Source organism: Cydia amplana, chromosome 4 (assembly GCF_948474715.1).
Source record: "Cydia amplana chromosome 4, ilCydAmpl1.1, whole genome shotgun sequence".
NCBI classification, from domain to species: Eukaryota; Metazoa; Arthropoda; class Insecta; order Lepidoptera; family Tortricidae; genus Cydia; species Cydia amplana.
Window position 1 is genome coordinate 8,490,501 of NC_086072.1, and position 20,163 is coordinate 8,510,663.

The following is a 20,163-nucleotide window of genomic DNA, read 5'->3' on the forward strand; positions in this document are numbered from 1 at the left end:
GTTAGAGAAGGTCAGGTCACAGTCCTCATTCCATTATGTGGATTTATAAAGCACACCTTTGCATACATTTTGAGTCTTGTAAGTGAATAATGTTCCAAAATGGAACAACGATTTTGACAATGATTTGATTGCATTACCAGAGGAATGCGACAACAGCACGTCATTCCGCTGCTCGAGCGGCGCTTGCCTGCCTCTGACATCTCGATGCAACCGCCTGCTGGACTGCCCGGGCGGCGAGGACGAGCGCGCTTGCTCCTGCGCCGACTACTTGCGTGCAGACTTTGCCGACGCCAAGATCTGCGACGGCGTCGTCGACTGCTGGGACTATTCTGACGAGAACAGATGCGGTAAGAATGGGTTCACTCGTGTTTCTCTACTCGTCGGACGATGCTTGGACGTTTGAAGCACATCAAATGCTGGATCACTAAAGAAAATCTACCACAAGATTAAGTAGGTATTCCGAAACAAGATCCTATTGTACGACATTACAATGGGATCTTGCAAACCAAACAATAGGTACTTGAAAGACTCGCTCAGAATGATGTTGATCATCTTCTCAGCCGATGTTAGCAGCAAAGAAAATTTCCCAGCAGGTGAAGTGTCTCGAAATATTGGTTTTTATATGAGAGTTTTCAAATAATCTTGCAGGGCTATGTAACTTGGGTTTTACTTACAGAATGGTGTACCGAAGACCAGTACGTGTGTGCGAACGCGAAGCAGTGCGTGGAGCAGCTTCGCGTGTGCGACGGCGTGCCCGACTGCCCGCTCGGCGACGATGAGAAGAGCTGCGTGGCGCTCGCCGACCAGGTCGACAACGAGGTCGTGCCCTATAACGAGGAAGGTAGGGGGAAATACGGGCCTTATTCAAAATACTAAATACACACAAAATATAAAAAGAGTTTTTTTTTTCTTTATTATTCTTAACTGATCAAGTGATCAGCGATTGAGCCTAGTCTCTCCTGATGAAAAGTAACAACAGTGTCTAAGAAGTAACTCACTGATTCCATTGACTGCTTGAATGATGGTTGATTGATAGAAGCTTACTGTTGTCCGAAATACGAATATCTCAGTATCGAAAATACATGGTTCGAAAACAAATTTGATGGTCAAGTCCTTTATGATTATCCCGAATTATATTTATATTAAGGTCGTCTTGTTTAGCCATTCCCATGTTGACGACTTTTGGACCCACGATGTACAACCCTCCTCCTACAACGGCCTGAACTATATCTTGAATCCTGCCTCAGTGTGAACGTTTTGCAGGATACGTGATGGTGCGAAAACGCGGTGTTTGGGGCCGGCTGTGCGTGGAGAGCTTCGCGGAGGCCGTGCACGAAGCGCAAAGCACGCTGCAGCTGCCCGACCTCGGCCGAGCCGTCTGCCGCGCCATGACCTTCCAGTTAGTACCGCTATAGTCTGCAGGTCACGTGACGTGTGGGCCTGGGCCGGCTGTGTGTGGAGAGCTTCGCGGAGGCCGTGCACGAAGCGCAAAGCACGCTACAGCTGCCCGACCTTGGCCGAGCCGTCTGCCGCGCCATGACCTTCCAGTTAGTAACGTTATAGTCTGCAGGTCACGTGACGTGTGGGCCTGGGCCGGCTGTGGGAGAGCTTCACGGAGGCCGTGCACCAACCGCACAGCATCCTGCAGCTTTAGTTTTCTTGGGCTTGTGTAAAGTACCTATACACAATCGTTCGTTCGGCGGACGCTGCATGCTGGAAATTATCGCTAGCGTGGACTTCTAGCCGGAGGGTATTTCGGTGGTTCTGTGGCAACTTGACTGAATTTTACATCGAAAGTAGAACAGTTCGAAACTATTGTGACGCCAAAATGATTTGCAATGTTTAAGATTATTAAAATTGTACATACTTATGCTGCTTAAATACTCTGTACCTCTTTGCCTGAAAATAATGATATGAATATAGGATTAGAAGCAATTTTAAGTTCCGGGATTCAGTCTCTGACCTCTCACTGACCAACATCGACGCGGCAGGTCCGTGGGCTACGCGCGCGAGGCTCGCGAGGGCCGCGCGGCGCGCGCGGGGTACTGGGAGGTGTGGCACGACGCGCGCGCGCGCGACGCGCGGCTCACGTTCCGGCGCGCCTCGTGCAAGAAGCGCCGCGCGCTGCGTGTGCGCTGCGGCGCGCTCGAGTGCGGCGTGCGGCCGCACGCTGACGCCCAGCAGCCCAGGTGAGCTGATGCCGCAGTTTGTTCGTGAGGTAAACCTTATTACTGCGACAGTAATGTGAGATCCTTAGCGGCATTCATATTATTTGTAACTGTATAACAAGTGGATAATTATTACAAAATACGAAATTGTACCTATTGAAATAAAATTCTGCACTTTACCTGGATTAAGATTTATATTTCTTAGTTGTACGTTTTGGCATGTAATTTTATATTTTCCTTAGTTTTTAACAACCCGTAATAAAAAGTGTAAGACCTAGGTACTTACTCAAACAAGTATATGATGACCTCTTTCAAAAGATATCTAAGAAGATAATATTATTTTCAATAAAACCATAAAAAAATTGTTTCCACTGATGTGACTGATGGATCGTTAACCTTTTCGACGCCGTGTCAAACACAAAAGCTGTCCCGCTAACGCCACGACACCGAAGTGCTAAAACTGAAATTGAACTTTATGCATATGCACGTAGGTCTATGTTGCTCTGTGGTCTGTGATCGATTAATCGGTCTTTGGCGTTGAACCTACGGAGCCGGTTATATCGGTCATTGGCGTCCAAAAGGTTAATATCGTTATCCAGGAACAGTTTTTAATTTCCAAGTTTCTCTCAGGCGAAAACTTGAAGAGAGATCTGGGGTATCGTGATGTCTCGTGAACGTTAAAGATTTGAGTCTTAAAATGACAGTATAAAAAGGACCCAAATACCCGTTACCAATAGAAACAGATGAGCAAACATACCTTTCTGTTGCTTTGGGAGTGTGGTGGAGACAAATAGGAGCAACTTATAATTTGTACGCATAGACTAGGAATCCTCTAGACTGAGTTTAGAGCAATTATTTCATGAAACCGATGCTGCCAAAAATACGGGGGTGCGGGGGGACGAGGTGAGCGAATCCCGTGCCGTGATTGGTCCGTTCAAAGACACGGACCAATCACGGCACGGGATTGACTCGAAGATGGAGTAAAACTACCGTATAAGTGGCAGAGGGGGTAGCGTTACTATTATGCTCAGTCTAGAGGATATTGATATTGATATTTATTGAAATCAAATTTTACAGCATTACAGCTAACACCAATGCACTGTAAAATTAAGTAGTAAAATTAAGTAAGTAATAATAAAGCGATTACTAAGCTACCTATTGCATTTTTGATTCGCAGAACCGTAAAAAATCTTTAAAAAGTTTACGACTTTGGTCGGCAAACAAGTCGCAGTCAGGTGCAAAAGATAAAAGATTATTAAGGAGTGTCCGGGAACGGACAATTGGAGAGTACTGGTGTGCAGTCGTGTGAAAGGTTCCATAGGATGTCTTGTCTGTGTTTGTACGTAACAGTCGCGTGCGTTGGGGCAGGGTGGTGGGCGGCGGCGGCGCGGCGGCGGGCGCGTGGCCGTGGCAGGCGGCGCTCTACCGCGACGGCGACTTCCAGTGCGGCGCCACGCTCATCACCGCCGAGTGGCTGCTCTCCGCCAGCCATTGCTTCTATCAGTGAGTTTACCCTAGCTCGTGTGCTTTAACATGTGGGTGAACGGTGACTATAGTATTTTGTAAGTGTAATTTATGACCGTAATTGGACCACATGCGGACTTAATGCTTAATAGCATTGTCTCCCAGTTAACCATGTGCGTTTTATAATTTTCACGAAACACAGCGACGCGCATATTTAGAGCAAGTTCTAACTAACTTTAAATTTTTTTAAACTTTGCTCGTAATCAGGTGCGCGATCAGTAGACCTCGGACTTTTGTCGCAATGACGTCACAATAGGGTAGTCTGGCTGGGGAGTAAATGGAGCGGTGTTAATTAATACGCTTGTGTTAATCAGACATCTACGGTATGATTATTACCTATAAGTTAATTGTCAATTGATTAATATACCGATATGGACGTTGTTCTTTCGGTAACTGACTCTCCGTAACAAATCAAAAGTTTACGGTGAGTCTACGTCTTCTATCAGAATATTATCCCTTTCAAAAAGGAAAAGCTTCTTTCCACCTCGATAGATGTTATTGGTACATATTTGTTTGAATAAAAGTTTGCTTTTATCAAAGCAGGAGTTATAACGGTTCCTTGGATTTATTTGTATTAACTTATAGATGATTTATATCGTGAATGCCTGATTATTAAATTTTTATTAACACAGCCGTAATAATTAACACCGTTTCATTTACTCCCCAAACTACCCTATTGTGACGTCATTGCGTCAAAAGTCCGGGGTCTAGCGATCGAATCTGTAATCGCAGAGCGACAGAGGCACACTGGGTGGCGCGGCTGGGCGCGCTGCGGCGCGGCGCGTGGCCGCGCGGCCCCTGGGAGCAGGCGGCGCGCGTGGTGTCGGTGGTGCTGCACCCGCGCTACGCGGCGCGCGGGTTCCGCAACGACGTGGCGCTGCTGCGCGTGGCGCGCCTCGCGCTGCACGCGCGCCTGCGCCCCGCCTGCCTGCCGCCGCCGCGCCGCGCCCCGCCCCAGGGACAACACTGCACCGTGCTCGGCTGGGGGCAGCTCTACGAGCACGAGCGCGTCTTCCGTGAGTCACGCTTGCCTACTTACGCCTATATCACCTCAATATACTCATACTCATTTATTGATAATATTGTTAAAATATTACATGTCAACAATATGCATAGGGAAGTATAAATATGTATAGGGAAGGAACGACCCACGAAACGAACGAATATACCTACTTTAAGGCTCTTGCAAAATAATCACTTTATTTTCTTGTTAAAAGCGGGCGCGTGCCAATTTAGCAGATGTTTACTTAGGTACTGCTTTTGTAATTTAACATAAGACCCATTTAATAAGTTACTTGAGTTCAAGGCCAGGGCTTAATGTAAATGAAACAGGAAAACACTTCACGGGGCGTCCTTTGCAGAATAATTTAGGGTCGGCACGTTGGCAGTTGACAACAAATTTGAGATTAATACCTACTAACGATCACTATGGCGGCAACGATATAGGTTACCTACGTCCTACATACCTATAGTGTAAGACGATATTACTTGCCAAATTTCATAGTTCTAGGTCAACTGGAAGTACCTACCCTTTAAATTTTGATTCCCATCAAAGTATACGTTTTTGCGCCGTAAACGACCGTATCTTTTTTACGTTAACTTAGAATATTTTCACAGTTTCAAGTGACTGTAGACCTGAGTATATCGTTTTAATTTCAACTCCTCGCGTTTCCGAAATATAAAGGGCCTTAACAGACAGACTGACGGACTGACGGACGGACGGACTTACAACCAAGTGATCCTATAAGGTTTCTGTTTTACGGAACCCTAAAAAACAGATGAATTAGTTTTAGTCCTATACACAGCTTTTAAAAACTCGACACATCTACTTCACTGCCGGTTTATTTATTATGTGATAGAAGCTTTCCTGTAATTTCGCTGACATGCTCGTTGGCCCATTAGCTCAGTTGGTTAGAGCGTCGTGCTAATAACGCGAAGGTCGCGGGTTCGATCCCCTCATGGGCCACTTCTATTTTTTACTAATATATATTTTGTATTTATTTATATCCAGATAGATTTCAAGAAAAGTTGATCTAAATTATGGCAATTTATTTTTTTACGATCGATAACGCCTGAAATTATAGTACGAGCAATTTTTGTAATAGTCATGTACATGTGGTAATTTACCTATTTACCGATAATTAATAATTATAAACATTTTTTACCGGTTTGCAATACCTAGAATAGATCAAACATATACATAGTGTATAGGTACCTTAAACGTCTCGATAATAGGGGCTTTTTCCAGATGTTTGTGAACTCCTCCGATATACCTGATGGCAAAAAATGAAACTCCGTGCCGTACTGTCCACTGCTTAGATATTAGATGCCGATTACCTAACTAATACATCCGACAATCACATTTAACGTATTGAATATTATAATATTTAAGTACAATTACGTGTTTGTTCTTTTAGCATAATCTTATCTGTAGTGATATTATTTATCTATAACATAATGTACACATACATGCCTGCAGTTATATCATAACATCATATAATATTCATAAATATTAAGTAGATATATAATAGGTGTGTAGGTATAGGTATACATGTACGTTTAGCACGTTACTTCCACACATATAATATGCGGGTCGAAATGAGTCGTACGTAATCCCGCACGTTTTTCATCCCGGCACTTCGTTCGTTGGCATCAATTGGCGCTGGCGTATAATAAAAGGCGAATTACTTATATGTGACGTTCTACGGCAAAAGGTACCTTATGGCAGTTGGCGCTTACGTCGCATAGCGCCGCAATAATAATAGCGCGCGGCGGCAGAGCGGCGTTAACAATAGCGTAAGGGCCAACGGCCATAAGGTACCTTTACCCGTGGGACGTCACATATATTTATTACCACATTTGTACTCTGTCTACAAATGAGAATCGACCGATATATCTTTCTGTGCTTTCTATAGGCTCGATTATTATCCATTTTGGCTGTAATGTTCACTTGAAAAACCCTAGGTGTAAGGTGTTTGGCTTTTATAGAATCATAGGTTGTTAAAATAGGTAAGTACCTTGATTAATCAAAGCTAGGTAGGTACCTACCTATCTTTTGTTTGAAGAAAAAGTATACCATGAACATTGTGATTGTTAATGAATTCTACATATTTATGTTCCCTGATATGGGTTATTCTAGAGCTCATTTACAATGATTTATGCTCAGTTGACCAGGGGTCTGTCTAATCCAGGGGTTTGAGGAGTAAGTTTTCTTCGAGTCGAGTTTTGGCAATATTAAATAGTAGATTGTACAACAAGGGCATAAATTTAAGTGACCCATTTTTATCCGAGGCAATTTTTTGGTCTGAGCTAAGCCAAGACCAAAATAGTAGACGAGGGTAAAAATGGACATTTATGCCTTTGTTGTACACTCTGCTTTTCACTTCGATTGCGAGGAAAGAAATTCTATTTTTCACGGCAATTTACACCACGAAATTGTCGTAAAGCGCAAGAACATAATACATAACCAATTCCCGCCAACTAACTTTTTTTTTTAATTTTCAACATGTGATCAGAGTTTCAGACGCTTGGTTTTCTGCCAAGTCAAACATTTCGGAGCATTTTTGAACGATAAGCGACTCCTATTTTATGTGATTTACTAAATTTAATGACAGAAAATACGGATTTCTAATAAATTGTAGCAAAAATAAAATAATATAACAAGTTTTGTCATCTACACAATTTTATTGCTCAGTAAAATTGTGCAATATGTTTTAACTGTTTGGCTGTTGACACCGATTACCTTAGTCTTAGAAGAAAATTTTACTTTTAGGCTCTAGAGCATAAAGTGCGATTTTATGTCGTCTACGCACGACATAAAGGTGCACTTTTTGAGCATGAGAAGTGAAATGTTTAATAATTATCTGAGTGTATTGTTGCAGCGGACACCCTGCAGGAGGTGGAGCTGCCCGTGATCTCGACGGCGGAGTGCCGGCGGCGCACGGCCGCGCTGCCGCTGTACCGCGTCACCGACGACATGTTCTGCGCCGGCTACGAGCGCGGCGGCCGCGACGCCTGCCTCGGCGACTCGGGCGGCCCGCTCATGTGCCAGGTCATCTTTGCAATCACTCATTTATTAGGGTTCCGTAGCCAAATGGCAAAAAACGAAACCCTTATAGATTCGTCATGTCTGTCTGTCTGTCCGTCTGTCCGTCTGTCCGTCTGTCTGTCCGTTCGTATGTCACAGCCACTTTTCTCCGAAACTATAAGAACTATACTGTTGAAACTTGGTAAGTAGATGTATTCTGTAAACCGCATTAAGATTTTCACACAAAAATAGAAAAAAAAAACAATACATTTTTGGCGTTCCCCATACTTCGAACTGAAACTCAAAAATTTTTTTTTCATCAAACCCATACGTGTGGGGTATCTATGGATAGGTCTTCAAAACTGATATTGAGGTTTCTAATATCATTTTTTTCTAAACTGAATAGTTTGCGCGAGAGACACTTCCAAAGTGGTAAAATGTGTCCCCCTCCCCCCCCCTGTAACTTCTAAAATAAGAGAATGATAAAACTAAAAAAAATATATGATGTACATTACCATGTAAACTTCCACCGAAAATTGGTTTGAACGAGATCTAGTAAGTAGTTTTTTTTTTTATACGTCATAAATCGCCTAAATACGGAACCCTTCATGGGCGAGTCCGAGTCGCACTTGGCCGCTTTTTTTTGTTTTATAGGTATATGGGTATCATAGACTAGGAATCCTCTAGACAGAGTTTAGAGCAATTATTTCATGAAACCGATACTGCCAAAAATACGAGGGTGCGGGGGGACGAGGTGAGCGAATCCCGTGCCGTGATTGGTCCGTTCAAAGACACGGACCAATCACGGCACGAGATTCTGACACTTTGACTCGAAGATGGAGTAAAACTACCGTATATAGTGGCAGAGGGGGTAGCGTTACTATGCTCAGTCTAGATGATGTCTTGTCTGTGATGGGTATCTACATCAAAATATAAATCGGCTGCAAACCCTGCGACTTATACCTAAACCTTATATAGCTCAGGTACTAGATAGTGGGGACGTTACCCGACGTTGGGCGCCAGTGTAACGAGTATTCTAGAATTTAAATATATGGCATCGCGCTATGAGTAGGTACCTTTTCGAACATTTATGTTGTTAATGGGCCCACTGATTAACAGTCCGCCGGACGATATCGGCCTGTCAGTTAGAACAAAAAGTCGACAGCTCCGAACAACTGACAGCCTAATATCGTCCGGCGGACTGGTAATCAGTGGGCCCCTTTAGATACGTTGGCCGCTGCCGCACGCACGGTTACGTTGTTAGGTAGGTAGTACCATTAATGTCAAAAAGAAATACCTACTTAGAGCGGCATGTATTGCAACCCTATGAGGTACAGAACGTTACGGCCCAAAACATCTGTAATTTTCTGGATGCAGCGGGCATTAGTATGAACTTTAAAGGGCCGTCACAATAGATCAATACCTGGTCGACGTGACAGTGACACTCAAAGGCCCAGTACCACCCCAATAATAATAATAGGTAGGTATCGAAAAATGTTCTATGCAAAGCCTGTAGTACTTAATCGCCAAAATACACGATCCTTTCATGCTTTCAGACAGCGTAGCTATGTAGCTACATCCAAAAAACCGCTAAATTTACGCTAACTAGTAAACGTAAATTTAGACTTAAGTGTTACTTAGGTACTGTACCTACGAGTACGGTTTAGATTGGCCAGACGTGGGCGTAGCTCATTTCTCAATTTCGTCGCGTCGCTACAAGTTACATGCGGCCCACACCAATTATTTTATTTCCAAATTCTTACATGTACCGCTTTGTCAAAAACGACGGATGAAAATAGAAAATCGCAAAGAGGTTCCTTTCTTCTAATCCAAATTCTAATAAATTGAAGACAACCAAACCTACCTGATGAAATGAGAGTTTCCATTTAAATTAAAATAACCGTGAAATGTCCCATTATCGACCAAGTTTATTTCCAGTTACACCGATAGAACTCTCGTTTATAACCAATTAAGCTGCAGGCTAATTCACCAGATGTTCACAAAAAAGTAGGTATCTAAACGAAGTCGCAAAATAAGTAGGTACATGTTATACCTACATATAATAGCCAATGGAGGGTTTGGGAGCCGTACCTAAACTTTATAATAAGGAAAACGAATTCCAATTTTCCCCGTTTGAGGAGGAAGTTTTTGATAGCGCATATTATTGTAGCCGACGTGTCCGTCCACTACATATGTAGCATTAGAATATATATGTACAGAATAGTATTAATAAGTAAAATAAAATGTTAGAATATTTTTTATAGTAAAGCTAAAAATAAGTAACAGTTATGTCTTGTAGGCCGGTCCCTTAACGGCAAATATTGTCTGGCCATAAAAGTGCACTTTATTATTATTGCAACGCATACCTAAGCTCCGACCGCTACACGCCTTTGTATTCGTTAAGTTCCTGTAACGTTATTGTATTAGTTTATTAGGGTCTAGCTATTATCCTTGCGTTTTACCGAGCCTAACGGCAGAATCATTGTATTTTATTATTGTGTAATTTAGCGTAGTTTAGTTGCGTGGGAAGCTCTTGGTACCGTACAGCGTACCGTTACCAGGACATAGTGGGGATGCACATGTTCGCATAAAATAGTAAAGGATACGGCTACCTGGGGCATTCTACCACACGCACTCCTTCGGCAAACATCGTTACTATCGTTAGTCTATAGATTACCTACTGTTACGCTATCAGTGGTCAACTGTGTTGCCCATAGCCAAACTAGTTATTTAGTTGTCGTGCTAGCTATGGCCATGAAGCCCCCGCCCTTAGAAAAAGGGCACTAAATAGACCCGCCCGTAGTCACGGGCGGCGATTCGACACCGCCAAAAATCCCCAGAAGGGATGGAAAGGCATCTCATACCTCCCTTCGGGAGGTATGAAAGAAGCAGACGAGATACCTGGGGCATTCTACCACACGCACTCCTTCGGCAAACATCGTTACTATCGTTAGTCTATAGATTACCTACTGTTACGCTATCAGTGGTCAACTGTGTTGCCCATAGCCAAACTAGTTATTTAGTTGTCGTAAATAAACCCTCGACACTCAACATAATCAAGATCTCTTCTTAGGGGATACTACCTCCTTGACCCAAGTATATACCCCCTAAATTATCATTATAATGATAAAAGCAAACTTATTTATTTCTTCTCCAACTCAGTCAATTTGAATATGAATAGGTACATACTTACTGAACATATTGTGGGAAAGCGGAACTAGACGGCATTGCTCGGGTGTTGTATTGTAGGATAGGTATTTCACGGAAACTAGATATTGAACTATAAGTTTGACAGCCAGTTAGGTACGACACAACATATTTGGCCGTGTAGATCCGTCTATAGTTCAGCTGGCAAAACTGATTCATTATAATTTCTTCAACCTTGTAACGTCTAATGTCTAATACAACTCAGTTGTTGATGTTTCAGAGGAGAAATTTAAAACTGCTCGTACATTTCAGGAAGCGGATAACAAATGGTACATCTACGGCGTGACGAGCAACGGGTACGGGTGCGCGCGCGCCAACCGGCCCGGCGTGTACACCAAGGTGTCGCACTACATCGACTGGATCGACAGCGTCATCGCGGCGCACTCGCTCAACGACACCACCGCCGACACGGACTCCGAGGACTTCTACTACGACTTAGAAGCGGCCGAGAACAGATCCGTGAAGCTGGACACGTGCAGGGGGCACCGCTGCCCGCTCGGAGAGTGCTTGCCTGCCTCGAGCGTGTGCAACGGCTTCCTAGAATGCTCGGACGGCAGCGACGAGTGGCAGTGCGCCAGCAGACTCAACTCCAGCGCGCTCGATCCCGACTGACAACACTAGGGCGATCTAGCTACTTATAAGCCAGTACTATGTAGTTACTTTCTTAAATGCGACTGATATGTTAATTAGATGTACTTAAGTAAACGTAGTGTACGATAAAATGTCAATTAGGTTTAAATTGTGAAAACCCGATTTTCGACTAAGTTCAGTCCGTGTTTCCCGTCTCAAATCTCTGCTGATATCTTTGACTATGCCATATTTATTTAGAACGCGGGTACGCTTTGTAAATATAGATATTAGCATTATTTAGTACCCGAACTGTTGTTTTGTTAACCACTTCGTGACAGCTTAAATTTAAAACTATTTATTTGAAATTCATGGACGACCTTTTCCGTTTGAATAACAACGTCACCATTCAAATGGACGATGTAAACCATGGCTGGAATAAAAATCTATTCATTGAAATCACTATATTTTTTTGTTTTATTTGGTTTCAGGGTTGATGATAGGGAGACGATATCAAAATGAAATACACATTTCCTTAAAACTTAGTTTAATCTCTCGACAAATAAATTAACAAAATGCAAACGTTTGTATTACAAATTATCATTATTCATATGTTCAAAATGGTGGCATTATCAATAGTTTTTATTCTTAATAGAAATGTCACATTCATAATAAAAACGGAATAGAATATACTGATTCATTATTGCCTACATTTATATAATACTTACTTGAAAGAAATTAAAAATTATAATACCAATAAATTATAATCGTCTCAAATTAGAAAATCTCAGTAAACCGCTAGAGAGAACTCGATTACTCAAACGTTGATAAGTAAATTGTAGCATTTTGCGAGACTTGTCGGGGTTATAGAGTCACTGCTAGTGACAGCAAAAGTCGAGACCAATAAAAGCATTCCTAACTCCAAACTCGATACAGTCACACGCCTTATATAACTTAACTAAATCCCGTACCAAGCGGTACTCCCTCGCCATGCACATTACTGATTCTTTATTAAAAAATATATATCAAGGAACATCATTCTGATACATCTCAAAAGGCCAGTAAATACGAGTTACAATGATTGCTACGTCACGTAAGATATACATTTAAATACTAGGAAATGTAGGGAGAACGAATTCACATTGGCAAAATCAGATTGGACACGTAGATAATGTGGTGCCCGAGAACATTTTGTGCTTTGGATACAATTTCGATACGAACTAGTGTGTTAGAAGTTACAACTAGACCGTGCAAAGTAATTATGTTAATAAACCAAATGAACGTGTATTTGGTAGACCCGGCTTTGAGCGCACTAATCGTGTATGGTAATCAAACCCCGCTAACGGCTAGTCCAAGCCGTGGCACTTTTACGTCAGGATAACACTAATACGAATAAATTAAAATGCAAATTTGTATTTATAAATTGAATAATAATAATCATAGGATTTAAAGTAGTAAAAAAACACTACGAAATAATGCGATTTCAAAAAAACGAGACGTCAAAAGATAATAATCATTTGAAATAATCAACGTTTACAGTAACGGCTGGCAAATGAGCCACGACTGTTAGGCCTCGGTTTCTAGTTGATGCTTTAGCGGCGTCATATTGAAAGGTAAAGAGAATCAAATGGCATCAACCGGAGAGCAAGGCCCTGAGACCGGTTGCGGGGTCTGGTGGGAATGTTCCCGGGCATGGGCGGCGCTTAGCCCTTGCTCTCGACGGGCGTGGTGGACAGCCCGCCGCTCTTGGTCACCACCGTCTTGAATTGCTCCGGCACGGGCCACTCCACCTGCAACAAAATATTTCCATCAGTTCCACAGTTCCACAAATTTCAATACCGTTTAATAAGAATAAATTAGTCCTTTAGCGCTAGTATGCCGAACGCGGATCCGCGTACGATGAAACTATTTGAAAAAAAAAAACTGCGCCACTCGTGTGGCGCAGCAACTGTCGTCAGTTTAAGCTCTTCTCAGTCTTAATCTATACCTATTATGATAAGACTGAAAGTTATAATAGTAACTTACAATTCAAATACCATTATTATATTTCAAGTAAAAAATAATTCCGTAATGCAAGTTATTTTACAAAATCATGCTTAGAGCATAAGCTTATATTTGGTAAAATTTACACAAATTATCAGGCTCAGATAAGTTTAATGTCTGAAAATACGTCACAGGTCACCAGTCTTCAACACGCGTATGACGAGTTCAAGGTTTATCATGTGATAACACTTCAGCAATTAAATACCTAATAAAAAGAAAGTTATAAAAAAGTTTAGCAAATAAATCCTCCTCCCTTTTATTGAAGTAATTTCTAAGGAATCAGATCACTTACGTAGTCGCCGTTGCCCTTGGGCACGAGCACGTTCATCTCGGAGGACTTGGAGCTGACGATCTCGACGTCGAGCGCGTCCTTGGAGAGGTAGATCTGGCAGCCGTCCGTCTTGTCCACGGAGATGGTCGGCACCTTGCCCAGTACCTGTCGATCAACGAAGATCATTCATTACTGTACAAACAATCAACACGATTCTAATAATAGTTGATCGTTCATGAATGGGATTATTGTTTATGTTATTAGCGACGCAACGTTCGACGGGAATAATAGCATTTTGTTTTGTCTTTATTTTCAAATTCGTAGCAGTTGACTTCATTAAATTCTTATTATTATTTCCAAAAAAGATTGGTCTCGCTTTCGTCAAATAGGGACCGTGCGCGTTGGAGGGTCTGCCACCTTGTGGCCTGAATCGGAAACATATGTGCACATGTAGGTACATTGCCAAAGCAAGTGCTACCATCTACCGTTCTCGTCGGTATGTTTCCTTGTGCATATTAGGTTCTGCCATCTTGTGAGCTACATCGGAAGCATAAACGACACATTTACGCCTCGCGCCAAAAATCTGACAGCTCCTGTACTGCCGCCTATAGTTCATGCACGGGCCTATACGGAAACAACATAAAATTAATATATTATGAATAAAAATAATATCTAAAGAAGTTTAGAAGTCAACAGTCGTGCATTAAAATAATAAACAACCACATCTAAACTTTTCAGATGCTCTTGACATTTAATTAATAATTCAAAGATAGAACTGTGCACAGAAGTCGTGCCGTGACAGCGCCATGTCATTGTCAGCCACAGTTTCAGACGATATTGTTTACATTGGTATTTTTCCACTTTCACATCAATAATTGATATGCATGGATAAGAGACGAGTTACAGTGATGATAATCACGAAACGTTTAGTAATAATGGTCATGTCAGTGTTGCTCGCGCTGTACACTAGCAGGCTGTTCAACGACAAGCGAGCGTTGGCGCAGCCGCCCCAGGTGGCACATGATAACTACTGGGACCATGTACTAAATAATTACGGAATACCCTTTTTACAATTTTGTATTACATCGTTCTACAAATTATATATAAAGTTAACTGTTTATAACGCAGTAAGTTTCTTATTCTTCGCGGGATATTTCACTTAGATATGTAGCGCATCACTATTTGGATGCAAAGAGTTCAGTAATTTAATTTTACCTATTATATTGCAGTTAATGTTTAGCATGAAATATTTACCATCCGGAGTATATCTGTACAAGTTTGTGAGCAGTGTGTACCGTACTTCGAGAGAACGTCTGAAGATAAAACAAATAGAACTCGAAGATTTAGTTTTAGAGGTATAATGTTCCGTAGCGAAGTATGAGTGCTGGGTTAGGTTAGGGGTTGTTATTTTTGGGATTGTTCTTTATAAGGACATTCAATCTAACAAAAACGTTTTTCTATAGGTTAAGTGCAAACATGTTATGAATTAAGTATAGTAGGTAGTGCTGTATGTGCTACTATATCAAGTATGCCCAAATATCGCGAAAAACTACAATATTTTACAATACACGACCCTCTTAGTTGTGAAAAGAATTGTTCTTGGGTCGCGATTCCCGTTGTCGATTAGTTTTTTTACTAAAGCTTCAAAGCATCGCGTCCCCCCGAACAAAATTATGGCCTACAAGGTCATAAACATTAAGTACATAAGTTTTTCCGTGAAAAAGCTTTTGGCAGTTTCCTGGTCGGTTTCGCAAAAGCCCAACCGGATTTACCGGTATTTTAAAGCGCCGCTGCAATAAACCGAACAGATCGCGATGGTGAAGACGAAGCAGATGATTAGCGAGGCGGAGTGCACGGAGCTGCTGGCGCTGCAGGAGCGCGAGGCGGCGCGCCTGCGCGACATGCGCCAGCGCGTGCAGGCGCTCCTCGACGGCGACCACGCGCTGCGCAAGCTGCTCGACACCTTCACCGTCGAGAGGCCTCACCCCTTGGGACATCATACCAGCGATCAAGACCTTAACTTGAGTAACTTTTGTTGTTTTGTGAATCTTTTCAACTGACAACCACACGATAAAATGTTACACGACCTACTCTCAAACTACCTATACTAGACTTGGATGACGATAAATTACAAATAAATATTAGCAAACGTCAAAATTTTAGTAAGTATTATTAGTTATTTATGTAGTGATAAAGCTAAATACATACATGCTAGTTCATGTTACAAGCCTCGGCTCAGCCTAAAAGTCTCGATCGAGAATTTCAAGTTTAAAGCATTAAAGTTGTAAACAAATCAGTCAAAAACGAGTCTCGTACTACAAGCCTCAAATTGATAATAATCGTTTGTCTTAATCTGCTATTTGGACTTATAAGTACATGTGTAAAAGGGATGAGGCTTGTCGTGCGTTTATGAATAAGGGGGGTAAGACTCGTTTTTGACTGGATTGTCTACTACTTTAATGCTTTTAACTTGGAATTCTCGATCGAGACTTTTAGGCCAACCTAACGACACTATGATGATACAACAACTTTACTCAGTTGAACTCCTGGCATTCAATAAGAATGGATTAGCAGACAGAACAAACGAGAGCGTAGAGGACTCCAGAGAGGAGCCCGTCTCCGTGAAGAGCGAATACTCGTCGGTGAGCGAAGCGGAAGTCGAAAAGGACTGTCGCATCAAAATCATTGAAGTGACCAACGTCTACAAAGTAGCGTATCTCAAGCACTACATCAAGCAGAAGCGAATCCGTCGATGTAGCCGACACGCTTTGTTAAAGAAAAAGGTAAATGTTGTCGCGATTAGCACTAAAGTTGTAAACGAATAGAAAACCTCAAAATCTAAAGCTTCGTCTGATGCGAAAGGCTAGCCAACATGTCAAGTTTAACCCTTAAATGCATGGTGTACGATGCAGCGTACACAAAATAAACATAAAATTTTATGCATAATTAGACAAATTCCATTTGTTCCTGTATATTATTTCAATAGTTAATCTAATCAATTTTCTGAATTTTTACTTAAATTTACGCAATATTTTAATTTATAAAAATTACATTTGTTTTAAGACGAAATGTGGGAAAACTTGGAAAAACCGGAAGTTGATGATTTTTAGTGTGTGATTTAGGGTCGATTTTTCGGGGTTTGTAATTATTTTATATTTAAAAACTTTATCATAAGAATATCACAAATAGTGTACCTTTTCTGATGGCAGTAAGATTTTTCCTATATATCTTACTAATAATTATATATTTACATAAATATGATTTAGCCTATGCAACTTTAACACTGATTTCGCAGCGAAAATCGATGTTATATTTTTTTTACTATTTTTCCTAGAACCAGCAAAGATTTATATGATACATATATTAATTTCGGGCAAAAAGAAAAAATCATGCATTTAAGGGCAACAGAGCAAAGAAGTATCGGCTTTAAGGCTTTCTATTGTGTGAAGTGATATTTACATCGCGTTAAGTGCCTAAGCGAGCTCGCTTCTATGAAAAACAATATATTCATAATACGGGCCGCGTAAAAAATGATACTGTAATATTTTATTATATTTCAGATGTCAAACATCAAGAAGATGTTGGAGAGCTGGCAAAAGGCCCTCCACATGGTAATGAAGGACCACCAATACATGGTGCGGCAAGACCGGGACGAGACGAGTGAGACAATCAGCACCCCGCGGCCGGTCCACTCCGACACCGACCTCGCGGTCGAACAGTACAGCCCCGACTGGGACCACCCCGGCCCTTACAAGAACTACTATCGGGTACAGTACAACCACTAAGTTATATGTCAATACCAGGGATGTTGCGGATGCCGATTTTTTGACATCCGTGGATGCGGATGCGGATTTTTAAAGCCTCACATCCGCGGATGCGGATGCGGATGTCAAGACAGGTACATAAAAAACGTCAAATATTACATTTTAGTAATTTTTATTTCAAAAAACCGGCCAAGTGCGAGTCGGACTCGCGTTCCAAGGGTTCCGTACATTAAGTCCCACTCACGCTTGACTGCTAATTTATAATAGGTTTTTTTTTGGCTAATGACTAAATTACCTAGCAGTCTAGCACTTACGCCGATGCTAAGACGTTCCTGTACCGACCTGTTCCACATCCGCATCCGCATTAAATCCGCATCGATTTTATGCGGATGCGGATGCAGATGCGGATGTTGAAAATATTGCGGAAGTTACGCGGTTGCGGATGTGGATATTCGCAACATCCCTGGTCAATACCTCGCCGCAGCACGACTTAGCACGGTATAACCCTGACAGTGACCACCCTTTTAAAAACTACTATTAGGTACAAGTAGAATCTATTATTAAGCTAACTAAACTAACCCAACCGGCGGCAGCCTGGGCCTTACAAGAACGATTACCAGGTCATTACAAGCATAAATACCTATAGGATATCTCATTAACTATGGATCAAATCAAAGAGAAAATTTTGCGTAACAGTTCAACGTGGCATCAAATGCGCAGCGCATCCTTATTCAGTACCCAAGTTACACACTTCTTGCATACTTTGGACAAGCTAAATAGATAAGCTTCGTGAGCAACTTGGTGTGAGTGTGATTGTAACTAAGTATGTATTGTTTCAGGAGCCTGGAATAACGGAATGTTCAGATGACTACCCATGCCACGAGTACGACGAACAATATTACGGAAACTGCTACGAGGTAAATATTTTTACGGCATGTTGTTGAAGAGGATTAGATACTTTAGATAGACAACACGTTTAACATATAATCGATACTAACCTACTTGTACTACTTAAAAACAATAGACTCTCACTTTCTTGAAACTCGATAAAAGATATTTATCAGATTTTACAATAGTAGATTAAAACCAATCTTAAAGTTTAATGAACGACCCTCTAACGTGCTTTCAATTCAGAAAGACGCCGAATAACCTTTGACCCAATACTTCGAAATGCTCCAGATTTTCCCATATCTAATATTCAAACTAAACGAAGCATAATAAGCACCAACCTGCTAGGTCTGGCGCCACTGACGCGCGCTATTCGAACCCTCAATATAATAGCGGAAAATATTGACATATTCCCATGCTCTTTGACTGAATTCACAATATCAACATTAAATATATTATGTTATAGACGTAATGGCTTACTTTAGATATGTATGGTTAATAGTTACACTATTGTCTTAGGTTTACCTGTAAAGATAGTTGTAAGTTTATATATTTTTTTAAGGTGTGTTTTTTGTAATTAACTTTAATTAATTAATTTAATCATATATTACAAATAAAACTGATCTCTTTCAAATATACATATATATATATATATATATATAATATATATATATATATATATATATATATATATACACAAATATTATATAAATAAATATATACCTGCTTTAATTAAAATAATGAACTCAAAAAATACACAGATCACCACGCAAAATTAATTATTAAAAAAAAAAATTTTTATTGGTATGTGTATTAAAAAAAAAAAGTGTGGAAATAAAAATAAATAAATAATTTCCAGGAGACCGAAACGTCGGTGTATGAGGAGCAAGAGTCGAGGTGCGAAGCGCTCGGCGCGCCGTACGAGCGGCCGCCGCTGCCGCGCCTGCTCGAGGAGACTAGCAGCCAGCTGCTCGCCCTGCAGGACCTCACTCTCGACCACAACGATTCCTCTAACGACTTGATCGCGATTTAATTTTTACGACATTAATAGTATTTTATGCAATCGTTGTTTAAGAGAGGTCAAAAAAGGCGAGTGGCGTGAGTAACAATTTGAGGCGAAGCCGAAAATTTTTAATAAAGACGCCACGAGTATTTTTTGACTCAGTTAAACAACGTTGCATACAATACTTTTTCTACGACCAAGCACTTTTACTTTGAAATAAAATTGTAAATTAACAAATATTTTTAATTCAAGAAGTAGCAAAAATGGAGGGGACTGGCGGGAAAAGAATGAATGAATGAATGAAATTAAAAAAAAACATGTCTATGGTTCACTTATTTATCAGAGATGACTTTAAAATAAGGTTGGCAACACTGTATTTCATTCATTATTCTTTAAGTGGTCATTACACGAAGTATCGTAAAATCGCCAAAAAGATACTGCGTGTATGCACAAATTCTTTTTTGGGGAATAGACTAAAGACTTGTCTTGACAACTATAAAGTAGGGTTTTAAAGGTGTGTGCACGACTCTTTAAATAACAAATAAAAGTACGGGAGTAGAAAAATTTTATTATTGAAGGTTTTCTTTATATGCTATTTTACTTGCACGCCAAGGTATGAAAGTTTTGAAAAGCCTCTAAACTACAGCCCACAAACTCGCTTAACCCGCAAAAAGGAAGGAGGAGCCGAAAGCCTGGCTGCG

At 41.1% G+C, this 20,163-nt stretch overlaps 3 protein-coding genes and 1 non-coding gene across 4 annotated transcripts in view; 3 read left to right on the forward strand and 1 right to left on the reverse strand.

The window, feature by feature from the left end:
• Positions 1-11,958, forward strand: part of LOC134663168 (uncharacterized) — a 68,973-nt gene extending 57,015 nt beyond the window's left edge. The window contains exons 6-13 of the mRNA XM_063519524.1: positions 141-347; positions 677-841; positions 1,264-1,399; positions 1,992-2,189; positions 3,537-3,671; positions 4,425-4,708; positions 7,574-7,743; positions 11,179-11,958. Of these exons, the coding sequence (XP_063375594.1) occupies positions 141-347; positions 677-841; positions 1,264-1,399; positions 1,992-2,189; positions 3,537-3,671; positions 4,425-4,708; positions 7,574-7,743; positions 11,179-11,538 (1,655 nt within the window). The 3' untranslated portion in view covers positions 11,539-11,958. The remainder of the gene's footprint in view (positions 1-140; positions 348-676; positions 842-1,263; positions 1,400-1,991; positions 2,190-3,536; positions 3,672-4,424; positions 4,709-7,573; positions 7,744-11,178) is intronic.
• Trnai-aau (transfer RNA isoleucine (anticodon AAU)) lies at positions 5,585-5,658 on the forward strand. The gene has a single exon. It is a non-coding gene; the product is annotated as a tRNA-Ile (tRNA).
• A 1,131-nt stretch (positions 11,959-13,089) lies between the features above and the next one.
• The window catches only part of LOC134663221 (adenylyl cyclase-associated protein 1), a 39,107-nt gene continuing 32,033 nt past the window's right edge, over positions 13,090-20,163 (reverse strand). The window contains exons 8-9 of the mRNA XM_063519609.1: positions 13,829-13,972; positions 13,090-13,283 (exon numbers count right to left, since the gene is read on the reverse strand). Coding sequence (XP_063375679.1) covers positions 13,197-13,283; positions 13,829-13,972 — 231 coding nt within the window. The 3' untranslated portion in view covers positions 13,090-13,196. The remainder of the gene's footprint in view (positions 13,284-13,828; positions 13,973-20,163) is intronic.
• On the forward strand, positions 14,521-19,492 carry LOC134647450 (uncharacterized). The gene is made up of 7 exons (XM_063501798.1): positions 14,521-14,934; positions 15,037-15,162; positions 15,616-15,832; positions 16,346-16,590; positions 17,368-17,574; positions 18,411-18,488; positions 19,319-19,492. The coding sequence occupies exons 1-7, from the start codon at positions 14,692-14,694 to the stop codon at positions 19,490-19,492; spliced, it is 1,290 nt and encodes a 429-aa protein (XP_063357868.1). The 5' UTR covers positions 14,521-14,691.